The sequence below is a fragment of the Chlamydotis macqueenii genome, chromosome 1 (genome assembly GCF_036417535.1).
Source record: "Chlamydotis macqueenii isolate bChlMac1 chromosome 1, bChlMac1.mat, whole genome shotgun sequence".
Taxonomy (NCBI): domain Eukaryota; kingdom Metazoa; phylum Chordata; class Aves; order Otidiformes; family Otididae; genus Chlamydotis; species Chlamydotis macqueenii.
In genome coordinates, this window is record NC_141556.1 from 208,113,728 (window position 1) to 208,128,637 (window position 14,910).

A 14,910-nucleotide genomic window follows, 5' to 3' on the forward strand; every position below is an offset into this window, starting at 1 on the left:
TTACAATTTTCCTGACATCTTCCACAATAAAACTCTTCTTGGTTACTTATAATTTAGCTGAACTCTAAACTTCCGAGCTGAAATTTCATATGTCTCAGGGTGCCTACATTACTGCTGCTGCCCGAAGTGTCAGTGAAATGGGTTAGCTGTTGAGAAAAGGCTAGGATCAAATAAATAGGTTTGCCCAGTTTATAATATACTCCTAAAGCACTTCAGGTGCCTTCACGTCTAGGAGTTCACACGTGGCAGGGGGTTGCTCTGCTGTCAGGAATACACCTCTTTTTCCTGAAGGAATCCACCCAACATCTGAACGTCTGAAAAGCTTTGGTTTTACATACTCTGGAGATCTCTGTTAGAATTTAGCTTGGCTCTCCAAAGATTTAGTCGTTGTTGAGGTGGTCAGAGTGTGGGACTGCAGTGAACTAAGATGTTCCCATAGTTTCTTATCTGAGCTACCAGGAGACTTCTGCTATAGAAAGAGCTAAAAAGGGAACTAAAATGTTGAAGATAAAAAGTATTGAATATCAGTTCTTTTAGCATCATTGATCCAACTTTTCAAAAATATATTTTTAACAGGAACACTAATTCAAACACTTTCGGTACTTTTTTGAGTCTTCAGTTCTGTAAATGCTATATTTAAAGAAAAATACAGTTGATCCCTTTTCCCCCAAGACAAAGGGAGTTCACGCACAACAAAGCTTTTGCAGCAGCTGACATTGTGAATACCTATGAGTCTAAATTCTTTACATTGCTTTAGTTGGCAGCAAACCTACCAGCCTTTGGACAACATCTTGATCAACCAGCTGAGGAAATTACTTTTAAAGGAAGAAATATTTCACTTCAAACTGTATCCATTTTTCATCCACCAGTGCTGCACAAAGCAGGATTATGGGGGGTTTGTGCAAAAAATAAAGTGAAGGGAGAGGATTCTCATCTGCCAAATTTGCAGAAGCCCAAATGTGCAACCCTGAGTTGCCTGATACAAACATTCCTCCCACGCCCCTTTCTAATTATGTATCTTCTTGATAGAGCTATGCTGTTTCAAGGGAGTGGGCCCAGGTGCTAATAGAGCTCATGTTACTCCTTGTTGTAAATCACGTAAAAGTAAACTGAAAGGCCATCAAATACCTTGTTGACTTGAATCCTGCAAGGACCTTTTTTTCACTAACCATGACCATGTTTGAATAGCAACCACACTAGGATTTTCAGTGATTTTCATTTGCAAAAGCACCTGGGGGTCACTGCAACTCAATGAAATTTGGAGAAATGTTCAAAGACACCTACATCCAGCATTAAACATGACTTGGGAGCTGAAATGCTCTGAGCCACACGTGGAGAGAGCATCGCCTAGCACAAGTGATGGGGATTTCATCCCAACCTTCCACCTGCTCACCAAGCGTAGCTCCCTGCAGAAATGCTGCTTTGTACAGGGAAATGGTCTAAGACCATTTGAGATCTGGGACAGCTGGAGTATATCCTGTATACTCATTTTCTCTTGAAACCTTTCCTGGTAGTAGACACCTCACAGCCCTTTCTTAAAATATGGTCAAGATTCATTTTCCTCTTCCCATGTATAGCTAAAAGAGTGCAGAAGTTCACTGAAAATATACCTTAGCCTTCAGTGTTTCCTCACTACCAAGTTCATTTAGATGCTGTTCTCTTCTGACTCTTCTGAGGAACTTACTACTGGGATGCAACACCCACTGCACTCCAATACCTATCTCCCTTTGCTTTTCTGGGATGTTGCTATTGAAAATAGGCCTCTGGAATTTTTCAAAATGAGCCTTTGAATTCTTCTTGTGTACTGCAAACAAGGAGAAATCAAGTATAAGTCAACCAGACATGAAATTATATTCTCCATCATTGGGGGTTAATGGACCACTGGGAATCTTGTCAGTGCCTTTCCAAAAGCAGTCTTTACAGCGGAGATGTAAAATAACAAGCGAGACTGGCTTTAATCTTTAGTAAGAGTGTTCATCACAGATGTAGGATAGAGATGCAAATTACAAACTGGTGTTGAGAAGCAAATAAAGTGGTTACAACAGCCTAATTTGCACAGATTTGACACAGAGGTGTTCTGAAGAATGAAAGTTATTTCCAAATCCAGCATGAGAAGGAGAGTTATCAAATGGAAGAATGCAGCTTAAAATTGATCCTTGAAAGACCTTGCTTTATTTTACATCTTTGTAACATGTTTCTTCTTGTCTTGCTTTGCCATTTCCAGATTATCTGCATTATATTTGTTTTGCCTGCCCATCAAGTGAAAGGCAAGTGAAAATATGTATTACTATTTATAGTACAAATATATGCGGACTCAGTTCGTAGTTTTTAATTGCTTTCATCCTCTGCACTGCTTAGCCTTGTTTATGCAAGCTTACCAATAGACTCCCATTCTCTGAATTATTTTTGAACATTCCTGAAGCGGTATTTTTGCAACAGAACATGTATTTTTCAGTAGGGGAGAATCTGCTCTCGTTCAGCTCTCCACCTTCAGTGACTCTCTCACAGAGAGCAGCTCAGCACCTGGTCAATATTTTATGAAAAGAGTAAACCTAATGCCATTAGGAAATGAATTCTCATAACACTGTAGAACAACCTTATTCTGTGTAAAAGCTAAGGGCTATTTTCCTTCAGCATGAAAGTTTCCCATCACTGCAAGAGAACAGGAAGAGGTTTATACACACACACATACATACACATTTTATTCTGTATTTATTTTTTTCCAATTAGATTAGTAAGTATAGTCAAGTAACTTACTTTAGACAAAGCTTACATAATTACGCCATGTTAAAAAGTTTTATCATCTAAGGATTAAAGTCTTATGGGATGTTTAGAAAGGTAGGCAATTTATAGGAAACCATTAAAAATAAAACTCACTTGAGTGGATAAACATGCCCTTCTGCCAAGCTGAGCAGAATAACAAATTTAAGCTGGCTTTTTGCCCACGGGGACTTCTGTGCTGGGAAAACCTCTTCTTCCTTGTCCTTAAATGTTTGTGCAACATTGGTTTTTATGTTCTTTTCCCCCCATTTTGCTCTGAAAGAAGAGCACGGTTACATGTATTTGTGGGGAGAATGTTGTCTGTTTGACAACACAAATACCAGGCTGGTACCATCATACACCTTCAGCTGGTAATAAGAGAGATACAAGGTGCATGACCTTTTGCAGTCAGACGTACTTAGACTACCTGAAAATTTAAATCTTAGCATTATGTCCAGTCTGAAGGCGGTTTTGTGGCTGCACATCTTAAAGATAACAGAAAGATTAGTGTAAATATTTTTGTATTTTAGGACCAAATCCTCACTGGCTACAGTGGCAGCAGGAGTAGAAGTGGTGAGAATTTACGCTTGGCCATTCTGGGGCAACTTGTGTGAAATCACAGACTAAACTATTTTCAGGCCCAGAGATCCAAGTCAAGCAGATAAACACACATCATAGGAAATACTGAAGCTTGACACTCATGAAGTGGGAGGTTGCTGCTGGCAATGTAGGAGCTTTTCTGTGTGCAGAGACTCAGCAAAGAAAAAGTTAAAAGAACTGGATGTGTAAAATCAATACTACAGCAAATTAAAATCCCTTTACTACTGAATTAGAGCATCTGTCTAGGAATTTAATAGCACATCGGTTTCATGCTTTCTGTTGATTTGCTTTAACTAACGTGAGTGTTTCCATGGGGAGGGAATCTTAGACATAGGCTGCTCAGCTTGCTACTGCACTTTCAGGAAGCTGAATTTGTTTTGTTTATCTGGATGATAGGAAGGACAATGAGGCAAACAAAAATTATTGTGATCAAAAGCCCAACATATGTAGAAATTAAAATCTAAATCTATACACCTAAATGTATACCAAGGGGTAATGGTTTTAAAACAGAGGGAGGTAGATTTAGATTGGATATTAGGAAAAAAATTTTTACAATGAGGGTTGTAGAACACTGGCCCAGGTTGCCCAAAGAGGTGGTGGATGCCCCATCCCTGGAAACGTTCAAGGCCAGGTTGGATGAGGCTCTGAGCAACCTGATCTAGTCAGGGATGTCCCTGCTCCTTGCAGGGGGGTTGGACTAGATGACCTTTGAAGGTCCCTTCCAACTCTAACCATTCTATGATTCTATGATTCTATGTAACAAAAATATAGTATAAATCTAATTCTGTTGGTCATTGTAGTATAAAACAGTAATTTTTGATAATAGCAGAGCAATTCACATGCATAAACACAGTGCACAGATAATGCCACAGGCTGCCTAAGACATCGACACAGGACTGGTAGTTACGTCCCCCCACCACGGAGACCCTGTCCAGCATGATAATTGTGCCCTGCTCTCACCTTAGACATAGCCTGGATAAATCTTTGTGGCAGATGTGGAACCACGAGAAATTTGGCCTGCGGTACCCATTCATTAATATTATACAATAACAACTATTTGGTGACTGTGAAACCACAACTGAAGTGGTTTGCAGCCACTTACGCTGAACTCCTGCTGTTCCCAACATCAATATAATACAATGTCACAGCATTTTTATAACATTATATTTGGTTTCTACCCAACTGGTTACTCAGTCCCATGGTTGAGAACAACAGCTGTAATCAGGCAACAAAGACACACTGACAAATGGACAAAATGTTGTTTTCAGACACAGAAAGGGTTGCCGTGGTATTTTAGCACTGCAGGATACCGAGCGTTTAGTTTTTGCCAATCCCCACTGAGGTGACCGGCTCACCAGTTCATGAGATTTCGTCGTGGCACAGATCAGTGGAGAAACACAGGGCCACCATCATTTCTTTGTGCTGTCTCTGTCAGTAACTCTCCTCTAGCTGCAGTGCTGCCCTCCAAAACTCCTGTTAAAGCCTGACTCTACAATTTTATAATCAACAAGGCAGCAAATCCACACATTGGCAGCAGTGTTGAAATCTAATGTCAAATAGATTTCAAACTCCATTGAATCACTAAGAAGTCTGGTAATGTATCCAACATCTTGGAGAGAATAATGAGTGGCAGCTCCCTTGGAATTATAAATTATGATTTCTTCTGGTATATCACATACATCATAGAGGAGAAAAAGAGTATAGAGTCTTGATTTAGCATTCAAAATTTCTCTTATCAGCTTATGCTAAAATGTCACTGTTTGAAGGGCTCCCCTCTAAAAAGATGTAAAAAAATGCAAAACCAGATACTTGGAAAGCAATTAGCATTACACAAGTGCCTTAAAGAAGTAATACAATGTACTTGTTAAAGCTTTGTGTGTATGTATACATATAATGTATTTGTATACATACATACATGTATGTATACACATTAGACTAAAATTGAAGTGGTCACTGGCTTTCAGAGCTATTTCATTATGATTTCACTACTAGAAATGCAGGAATTGTATATTAGCTATTGCTGGACAAGAGATAAAGGAGCAAACCAGATAGCTAAAAGACTCACCCTGGCACAAGGCATATTTTACTGCTAGATATTACAAGTGCCATATTTCATACAATGCAATGCTTATAAAAATATTCCCATATAACCTGTAAGAGAGATAGCAGCCTGGAGTAAGCAGCTTAGATGAAGATTTCCCTGCTGTAGATGCCTACATTTGGTCAAACGAATTCCAGGACTACTCTGGTTTAGATCAAGCTTCTCATACTCAATAACCCACACCTGCAGAGGAAATTCAACTCTGAATTAGTGCATTCTGGCAAGTATGATGAGCTTTATTCTCTGTAGCTCAGCTCTGTATGCACTGATTGCCCATCCTCCCCTTGGGTGGTGTAAATGACCACAGAAGATGTTGTCAAGAGCACATCAGTCTCATTGGCTCCGAGGGATCATTCAGAATCCACAGAAAGGAAATAATACTCACTTTTCAGTGCAATGGGAAAAATCACCTTGTACAACAGAAAGCTTTTGTGAAATAATAGTAGTCTCCCCTCATCCCAGCTCAGGTGTATCACATCATTACACTAGCGCAGACAGAAAATCAGATGCCATTGATTTTTGCAGACCACTCAGATTCACAAGTGAAGAATCAGGATGACAAGTGGAAAGTGTGGTAACTATACCTGGATCTTTTCAAATTCAAGACTCTTATTTTTAGACTCTAACCAACCTATTTTCGTCTTGACTCTTTTTTTTTTTTTCCTCTTTTCTCCCAGTGTTTCCTAAGCCACATCTTTTTCCTTGGCTGTATTGTATGTCTGACCTTGACTGGAGAGCCTCTATCTTTTGACCTTCTTGAAAACAAACCGTGCAGGTAACCCAGTAAGCTTTAGGCACTTACATACTCTCCACCTTACAGAAGATACAACTCCACATCTTAACCAGTTGCTTTGCTTTGTCCTTCTTTCCCCTATAGCTGCTGTATTATGCCTGACAGCTTTTTGTGGCTTTTCGTAGTACGCACCACACTGTGAGTGAGCTTTGTGCACACACTTCCCTCAGTAATAACTGACTAGACTCTCCTCTTTTCCTCTTTTCAATCATGTCATTATAACAGTATTTACTGTTGCAATTAATAGTAGGCAAGTATTCCTTTTTCAGTATCTAGAGGCTAAATCTGTTTAATGGGCACATTTTTTCCATCTTCAGAATGATGATGTAGTTTTTATTTTTATCTGTTATACAACTTTAAAATTGCTTTTCACTGAAAATCCTAGTATGGTTGCTATTCAAACATGGTCATGGTTAGCAAAAATAAGGTCCTTGCAGGACTCATGTCAACAAGGTATTTGATGGCCTTTCAGTTTACTTTTATGTGATTTAGAACAAGGATTTAGCACCTGGGCCCACTCCCTTGGAACAGCAGCACGTGCTCGAAGGAGCATCAAACATCCCGTTTCCCCACCATAAAAAATGGACATGATCATTTTTATACTGATGTTAAAGCTGAAATAGCTAGGAATAGAAAGCTTATACGCAGTATGGGAGTGTTGCTGCAAAAGATGTAATGTGGTTTGACAGACTTCATTTTCCTCCTTCCGTTTCAGTTCTTGACCTTTCTATAGCAACTATCAACAGAGGCATATACTGATTTGTGTGGCAGTTCTGATACTATCAGAGACTCGTGGCCAATTTTACAAAAGCACCTAGCTAGAGTAAACAATACAAAAATTAGAGAGATTCAGATGTCTGTTCTCTCTCCGTCAGTCAGCGTGAATCCAGCACAGCTGAAAGAAGATTCAGATTTAGCTTGGAGAGTGGATGAAAGTTCCTTCATTTCCACTACATGAAAAATTTACTGTGATATTGATTATCCATCAGTTTCCAGGCAGGCAGAGATTAGATTAACAGATTTTGAAGCCAAAGAGGACCATTATATAACTTAGCATCATTTTTTACATCACACAGGCTGAGAAGTTTAATTCTATTACTCTCGCAAAAGAAAGACGTACAGTCTTGATTTGAAAATGTCAAGGCATTCATTACATCCCTCAGCAGTTTGATGCAATGGCTAATCACCCTGACATTAAAACATGTGCTCTACTTCAATTTCAGAACTAATTCCCAGACTTGGGTTCTGGTTATTCCTTTTTTTCTGCTGAAGCTCTTAAGTAGACCGTGCTCTCTCCCCCTTCACCCCCTTTTTTGTGAAGATACTGATCTGCTATAATTGAGTCACCTTTTAAGTTTCCTTTCAGTGTAGTTAAACAGCCTGAACTCTTCAAATCTCACAGCGAATATCGTATCTTCCAACTCTTGAAATAATAACTGTGGGATTTTCTGCTATTTTCCACATTTTTTTCAGTGGATTGATGCATCCTGTCTTTGGAATAAAACGGAATATTTTAACATCATGGCCAAGAAGGTAGGAAGGAGGAGGCAGCACTCACCTCCTCTTGCTGGGTATAACTCCCATCTCCTCGCTGTCTCCCTCCAGAGTGACCCTCCTCGCCTGCCACCATTCATCGTCCGAGGCGTTGATAACATGAAGGATGTCTCCATACTTAAAACTGAGTCCTTGGCTTGGGAGGCCACTGTCTTTGCTCTTGTCATAGTCAAACATGGCTCTGTGAAAGGAAATGAAGATGTGAAGACAGGTGATTAGATCAGTTGGTATACTTGTGAACAATTTGTCATATTTTACATTCCAGCTAACATTTACTCCTTTCCAAAGGTAAAGGTCTTCCTTGACGGAAAACTATGGTCCACTGTGAAGTTAATCTTTACAGAATCCTTTGTTTTTAAAAAAAAAAAAAAAAAAAGAGAAACTGAACAGTGAATTTACTGTTTCACTTCTTAATAAAGAACAATCACCGCATCAGATTATCTAGTAAACAAACCTGGTAGCCAGAAGCCCCTGTTGTCACTTTGCCAACAGCAATTTGTGGCCGTTAAGCTTGTCGCCTTCTCACACTTCTCTGTGCCCAGACAGGGGGTGTCTGGCAGACAGGTGTGCATTGGGAGGATTAAATACGAGGGACCAAAACCGTGCACGGGGTAATACCTTTCTGCAGGTGAATGGATGCACCTGTCTTAGCATCTAATTCAGACCAGAAGTGAGCTTCAAAGGGAATTTCTTGATTATTCCCACTTAGACTGCTTTGTTTCACATCTTGGAGCTATGTTAGATTGTACACACTGGATTCCTGAAATCTGAAACTAAACTCAAAGACGTGCTACCAGAGTAGTGCCAGTCTGACACACACCCCTCCTGATGTGCTCAGGGTGCACACAGCACCGCTGGATTCACTGTCCACCTCCAGTCCCCCTGCACTCCCTCAGTTGCTCAGGTAGCCCTGGCTATTTCCTTTGATGCTGAAGATGTTTTCCACCAGTCTGAAGTGGACCCATACCTTGGGTATGCCTACGCAAAAAAGTCCCACGTATAAGACAAGTGTATTAATATAGGACATATATATAGAATCATAGCATGGTTTGGGTTGGAAGGGACCTTTAAAGCCCATCCAGTCCAACCTCCCTGCAAGGAGCAGGGACATCTCCAACCGGATCAGGTTGCTCAGAGCTTCATCCAACCTGGCCTTGAAATGTTTCCAGGGATAGGGCATCCACCACCTTTCTGGGCAACCTGTTTCACCATCTTAATTGCAAAAAAAAATTTCCTTATATCAAGTCTGAATCTGCTTCCTCCCTGTCTTTCCTGTAGGCCCCCTTTAGGTACTGAAAGGCCGCTATAAGGTCTCCCTGGAGCCTCCTCTTCTCCAGGCTGAACAACTCCAACTCTTCCCACCTGTTCTCACAGGAGAGGTGCTCCAGCCCTCTGATCATCTTTGTGGCCCTCCTCTGGACTCGGTCCAATAGATATAAGCCTAGGGGCTCCATAACCACAAACTGAGAACTAGCTTTAAGGTATCTGCCTATCAGACTGTGGCTGGGTGTAGTTCAGTGTGAACTTACGGCCTAAATATTCAACTGAGACCCTGAGAATGATGTTAAGCCTGCCATGAGCTCTGTATTACCAAGCTACAGTGATACCAATTGTCAGCCTTGTCCAACCCTATGCCTTGCACCTACACCAGCAGTCTTCAGCATAGGCGTACTCCAGTTTCCAAGGTTAAGAGCCTGCACATGAATCCCAGCAAGGCTGTACACGAGTGCAGGTCACTCATTGGAGTCACCCAGCTAAAAAACCAGATCTTGGTTTCTTACAGGAAAAATGGAAAGATTTTTTTCATACAAAATATCATTTAAAGATCACGTCTGTCAAGAACTGATGTTTATTTCCTGTGGGGAAAATAACATGATTATAATCCTGACTACAGAAATGTTAGATCAGTAAAATCCCAAGAGGTGTATAATAATTCCTACTCTTTTATTGTCAGAAATAAAGCCATGGCAATCTCTTCACTGGTAAACACTTATGTGAGAAGGATTTGATATAATTAATTGTAGTGCATTGTAGAGCAATTGCAGGGAATGATTACAGCAGCTCTATGGGTAGATTTAAAACACTCAAGGCTACCTCTAATAATGAGGAGAACTTTAAAAAAAAAAGTTATCAGAGCTGTAACTATGCAACCAAAATAATTTAAAAGCTCTCATAAGCACTCATTATGCATGAAAGGTCTGGTTCAGGAAGAGGAAAACTGCTATTTGGAATATATCTTCTCTTAAAGAGTTTACAGTCATGTGCTAACATCTTCAGAAAAGCCCAGATAATTCCCTTCTCTGAGAATGAAGACAACAAATAATCCTGCTGAATTTTACGTAACCCATGAGTTTAGATATGATTGTGCCTTTCTTGGTAAATCAAAGCAAATCATACCCAAACCCATACTAAATCCAAAATGGAGTAGCTACTAGGCAGAAAATTAGCTCCACCCCAGCCAAAACCAGGTGAATATTCTTGGATTGCATGTAACCTTTAAAAAATTGTAATGGCTTAGCAGTGGAAAAACTTGGCTATATCTTTGTAAAAATTTACATTCATAAAGGATTCTTCTCAGTAGCAGGTCACCTGTTGCCTTCTCAAATAAGGTTTTCTGTGAGGACACATGATGAAGAAGCATATAAATCCAGAAGCAGCTCATTATCATTACGTCTTCTACCAACTGATGACACCTGATCTGTGGAGAAATGGCCATGCACACACAAACAGGCATACAACCAATCATCGTGTTGGTAGTGCCCTTATCAGCATGCATTGGTCTGAGTTTTATCACTGCATTGAACATTCACTGTCTTAAAAATTCACCAAATAATTGTGTACCTTGCCATGGAAGTCTATCAACATCTCAAAACCCCGACCACACAGTTGGCAACCATGCTGAATACTGGGCAGATGTGATACAATCCTGGATCCACGCATAATTAAATTACTCAAACCAAATCACAATATCTTTTGTTGCAGAGAATATGCAAGACTGTCACATCCTAGATGTAAAACACATGGCAGACTGAAAATGCTCCATATCTGGGAAGTTCAAAGAAGAAGGGTCTGTTTCAAAAGTGAAGTAGCAGAAAGAAGGGCAGTGTTCTTTGTCCTTGAACAGAGATTTGTACCTCAGAGCCCATGAATTAACTTAAAATCACTGACTTGCCATCGTGCTAGCTGATGTTAACGATGAATGCAGACGGCAATGTTTGCCACTGACTTTCTTTGATTGGAGTAATCATGTGGAATGCTAATTAAAATGAGATTATAGATCTCAGACAAGAGAATTTTGGAGCACGCTTTTCATTGAGTGAAAGACTTTGTGTCTACAGATGTTGATTACTCCATTAGTAAATGAAAATTACATGAGAGCTGACTTCAGTGCTCTTTTCCTAAACATTTCAAATTGAGAGCCAGGTTTAAGTTGATAACATAACCATATTTAAGCTTACAACTTCGATAACATTTCTAGCTCTGTAAAACATACTTTTGCAAGTTGGCAGTAGGCCCAGCCATAAAACAACTGGAGATCTTCATTCTAGGCACCATTGTATGCATGTAGAAGTTAACATGGCTACCTTGGGCAATGGAGAGACCTAGACACACTCATCCTCACCTCCACCTTTCAGTTCTCGGGCTGTAAGTACAATTTGGATCTCTACATGTCTGTTTGCAAGCCTTAGTTTTACTTATTTAAGAGGCTGACATGCAATATCTAATTTTCTACCTGACGAACAGCATCCACTTTGTTTGTGCTCAGTCTTGCAGATGTGTATAAAAATTACACATCTGCATCTGTTAAGTGTCAGCTGAAGTGATACGAAACGAATGTGGACAGATGTCTCATTTGGTAAAAGAACCAGGCAAGGCAGAGAGAAAAAGGTGCATTTTTTCGCTTTGCCCTTTCATGTTTTTGGACAATGTCAACCCAGTCTTACCCACACTACATCCTGCAAGCACTGAAACTTTCATCAGAGAGGAAGTTTCAGCTCTCAGCAAAGTCTGTTTGATCTGTGCAAGCTTCTTTACATGGATAACATACTAAGGTATGCTAGAAACCTTAGATAGGTTCTGCCATGCTACGGGGAATACCAGAGGAAGGGCTAAAATGCAGTAGCATGTTTGCAGAATATTATGTGTTGAGAAAAGGACATAAGCAACTCAGTTCAGTGAGAGACCCACCCTCCCACAGAGCATCCATCACCCTTCTCTGAGAGATGAGCACCATATTTTCCTTTCAGTGAGAGAAGGACCAGCATGACCAGGACCTGACTGCTATAACTCCTCCAGAGAAGTACTCTTCCAAAATGAGATGTATAAAAGAAACAAAAAAAGAAGTGTTATTCAAACCAGCCAGAGGATTTAACCCATGAAGACGTGTCACAGAGCCTCTGTGATGAGTTGGAGGTATCTCCACACAATACAAGCACACGTCGTGCAGATGCTGTGGAGCCTGCTCAGCAGAGCTAAAGAGCTTTCTGAACTTGCTGACATGACTATCTTTTCATATGGCTGTCTGCTTATTCATGGGTTGCTCAGGCGATTCTTGAAGGCATTGAGCTGTAGCTCATTTTTAGTGTCTTTTACTGCAATGTTAAAGATGAATAATCTCAATAACCTTACAGCTTTCTAATGGTACTTATCTGACAGGCTTGGTTACTAACAGCTTCTCTTTTTTTTTTTTTCTCCACAACTGATAAAAGCACATCTTAAAGAGTAGTTCTTCTTCTCTCAGGTGTTTTATACCCTCAGTTAGCTGCTTGCATCCACTGTTCAGCCCTTTTTGGATCGTATAGGACAGAATCAAGTGCTGTACAAGGCTTTCTCCATGGCAGTAAGGACTCTTGTTCCAGATAGCTGATTAAGTCTACATTTGAACTGGACTAGTAAATTTTTAATAACAAAGGAAATCAGTTTAAATTATGTAGCTTTCATTTTAGAACTGTCACAACCAATGTTGTGATCACACCAGCATCAGAAAAATTCCTGTTCAGTATCTTCTAGAGAGTGTCTTTCACAAGCAGGACCCTGGGTTACACAGAATAGATAACACATTTTGAGGTTACAAATATAGTAAGCCCACATTATTGTGAGATGCGGATAAAACACTCAAATAGGGAACAGAGCTTGCTACAAACTAATTAAACAGATGTGGCAAAATCATGATTTGGCCATCTTAGTTCCCTTATTAGAAAAGTAGCAATTAGTGCAATTATCAAAGGAATAAAGAGTGTGCATCAAATTTCCATTAACACCTTTAATTGTTTTTCCTTAGTTCTCAGTTTTTGCATGAGTTTGGGGAAAACTGTTTAATACCTGTACAACATTTTGAAATGGGAAAGTGTTATTTAAGTGCTATGTACTGATGCTCTCTTCTTGGCAAAAGCCTCCTGACTGTACAAAATTAAGAAACACAGTTCTGAGAAGTGAAGCAGGAGGTGCAAACATTTAGAACAAATTGGATATAACAAATATTTACGATTATGTGAGTCTTGCTTCCCTGATTTTACTCCAAACTTGAGAAGTGATCATTACACTAGGCTAATCCCCGCAGTAATTTGGACAGAACCTAACAGGTTTTATTTTTGTGCTTGGGTGCTTCTCAGTCATTTTTAGGAACTCACATCAGCGTAAAACACGAGACAAGCATTTCACAACAGCATCAAAATTCATTGCTCAAAGGTAGTTTGAAATGAAAATATTGCCAGTGCCAAGCTGTAATATACTGCCAAACACGCAGTGTGGTGTCTACATGGCAGTGAAGACCACTAAAATGGGGGCATTTTTTTTCCACTTAGTGAAAATACTTTAGCATTTGAGGTACGCCCAAAAAACTAAGTTGCATTGTGTAGTAAATTTCTAGTTTTAATGACACTTATTCTTGTAACTAGAGCAATAAATGTTTGAGAAAGGAGAAAATAAGGAAATAGCAAATGAATTCATTGCACAATCCTGTATATTGCAGCCTACTGGCACCCACCATGCTTGTATTTTTACCAGTATTTTAAGAAAGAAAAACAGGATACAGAGAAACTAAGTGATCTTGCTAAGCCTGTGTCAGAAATGGGAATTTAACAGAGAAACCTGGCTTCCTCAGCTAGGAAGCCATTACACCATTTGTAAGTTAGCAGTCTTCATGATCTTCCTGACGAGGCAAGAGGTGTTGCTGCATCTACAGCACAGCAATATATATTTTGCTGAATGCTCCTCTGTGTTCAGTGCAAAACCCCCAAATCTTTAACTCCCATATCACTGCACTATGGCCAGTAATCTCAATTTGATACAGTTCAGGTGCTGCGTGGCAGCTTCATTTGCATCTTCGAAATGACTTTCTTCTTCTGGCACATATGGGAGTTTGCACATAAATTTACAGACTGCTCTTTGCCATTTACTTGATTATGAAATGACAACAACATTTAGCAAGAGAGATCTTCAGCTTCTGTAAACAGTCCTCACTCTTCTTCAATATGCCAGCATATCTGCATTTATGCCACTGAAGGATACCATTCTTTTCTCTGAAAATTTTCTTAGCAGAGATTCTCAGACATCAGGCTTTATAGCATCTTCATAAGGGGCAGACTTTAGTCTCCTATTCTCCTTCTTCTCCTCATGTATCCCACTGCCCTGTTTTGTTTTTCTTTTTTTTTTTTTGTCTACAGATGGGCAAATCAGCATCAGAGTCAGAATCAGACCCTAAGTTTCATAGCTGTCTTTTCTGCACTCTCAGTAATAGATATACTTCCACCCACTTGCAGGCTCAGCTTGAAGAAAACATCAGAAGAAAATGAAAGGAACCCCAGCATAATTCATTGCTATAGCTACAACAGAGAGCACAGCAGTGCTGAGATAGAAGCAGCCATCTCAATACAATTAAGGAGCTATTAAAAGGGTTAAATTTTCACATAGTGGCATGTCAATAAACACTTTCACCTTCTCCTCCCAGCTTCGTTTCCATCTGGAGAAGCTGAACGGGTAACTGCGCTATGAATGATCCAGTCTTACACTGTCATCTCCTCTGAAAGAGTGCGAGGGGACTATTTTATTAACCTTTATTAGGAATATAGTACAACAATGTGGTTTCAACAAAAAAACCATC

At 39.8% G+C, this 14,910-nt stretch overlaps 1 protein-coding gene across 9 annotated transcripts in view; it reads right to left on the reverse strand.

The window, feature by feature from the left end:
* Nucleotides 1–14,910, reverse strand: part of DLG2 (discs large MAGUK scaffold protein 2) — a 1,053,001-nt gene that overhangs the window by 52,389 nt on the left and 985,702 nt on the right. For all 9 annotated transcript variants that reach the window (XM_086739684.1, XM_086739682.1, XM_086739677.1 and 6 more), the window contains one exon: nucleotides 7,813–7,989. In XM_086739684.1, coding sequence (XP_086595810.1) covers nucleotides 7,813–7,989 — 177 coding nt within the window. The remainder of the gene's footprint in view (nucleotides 1–7,812; nucleotides 7,990–14,910) is intronic.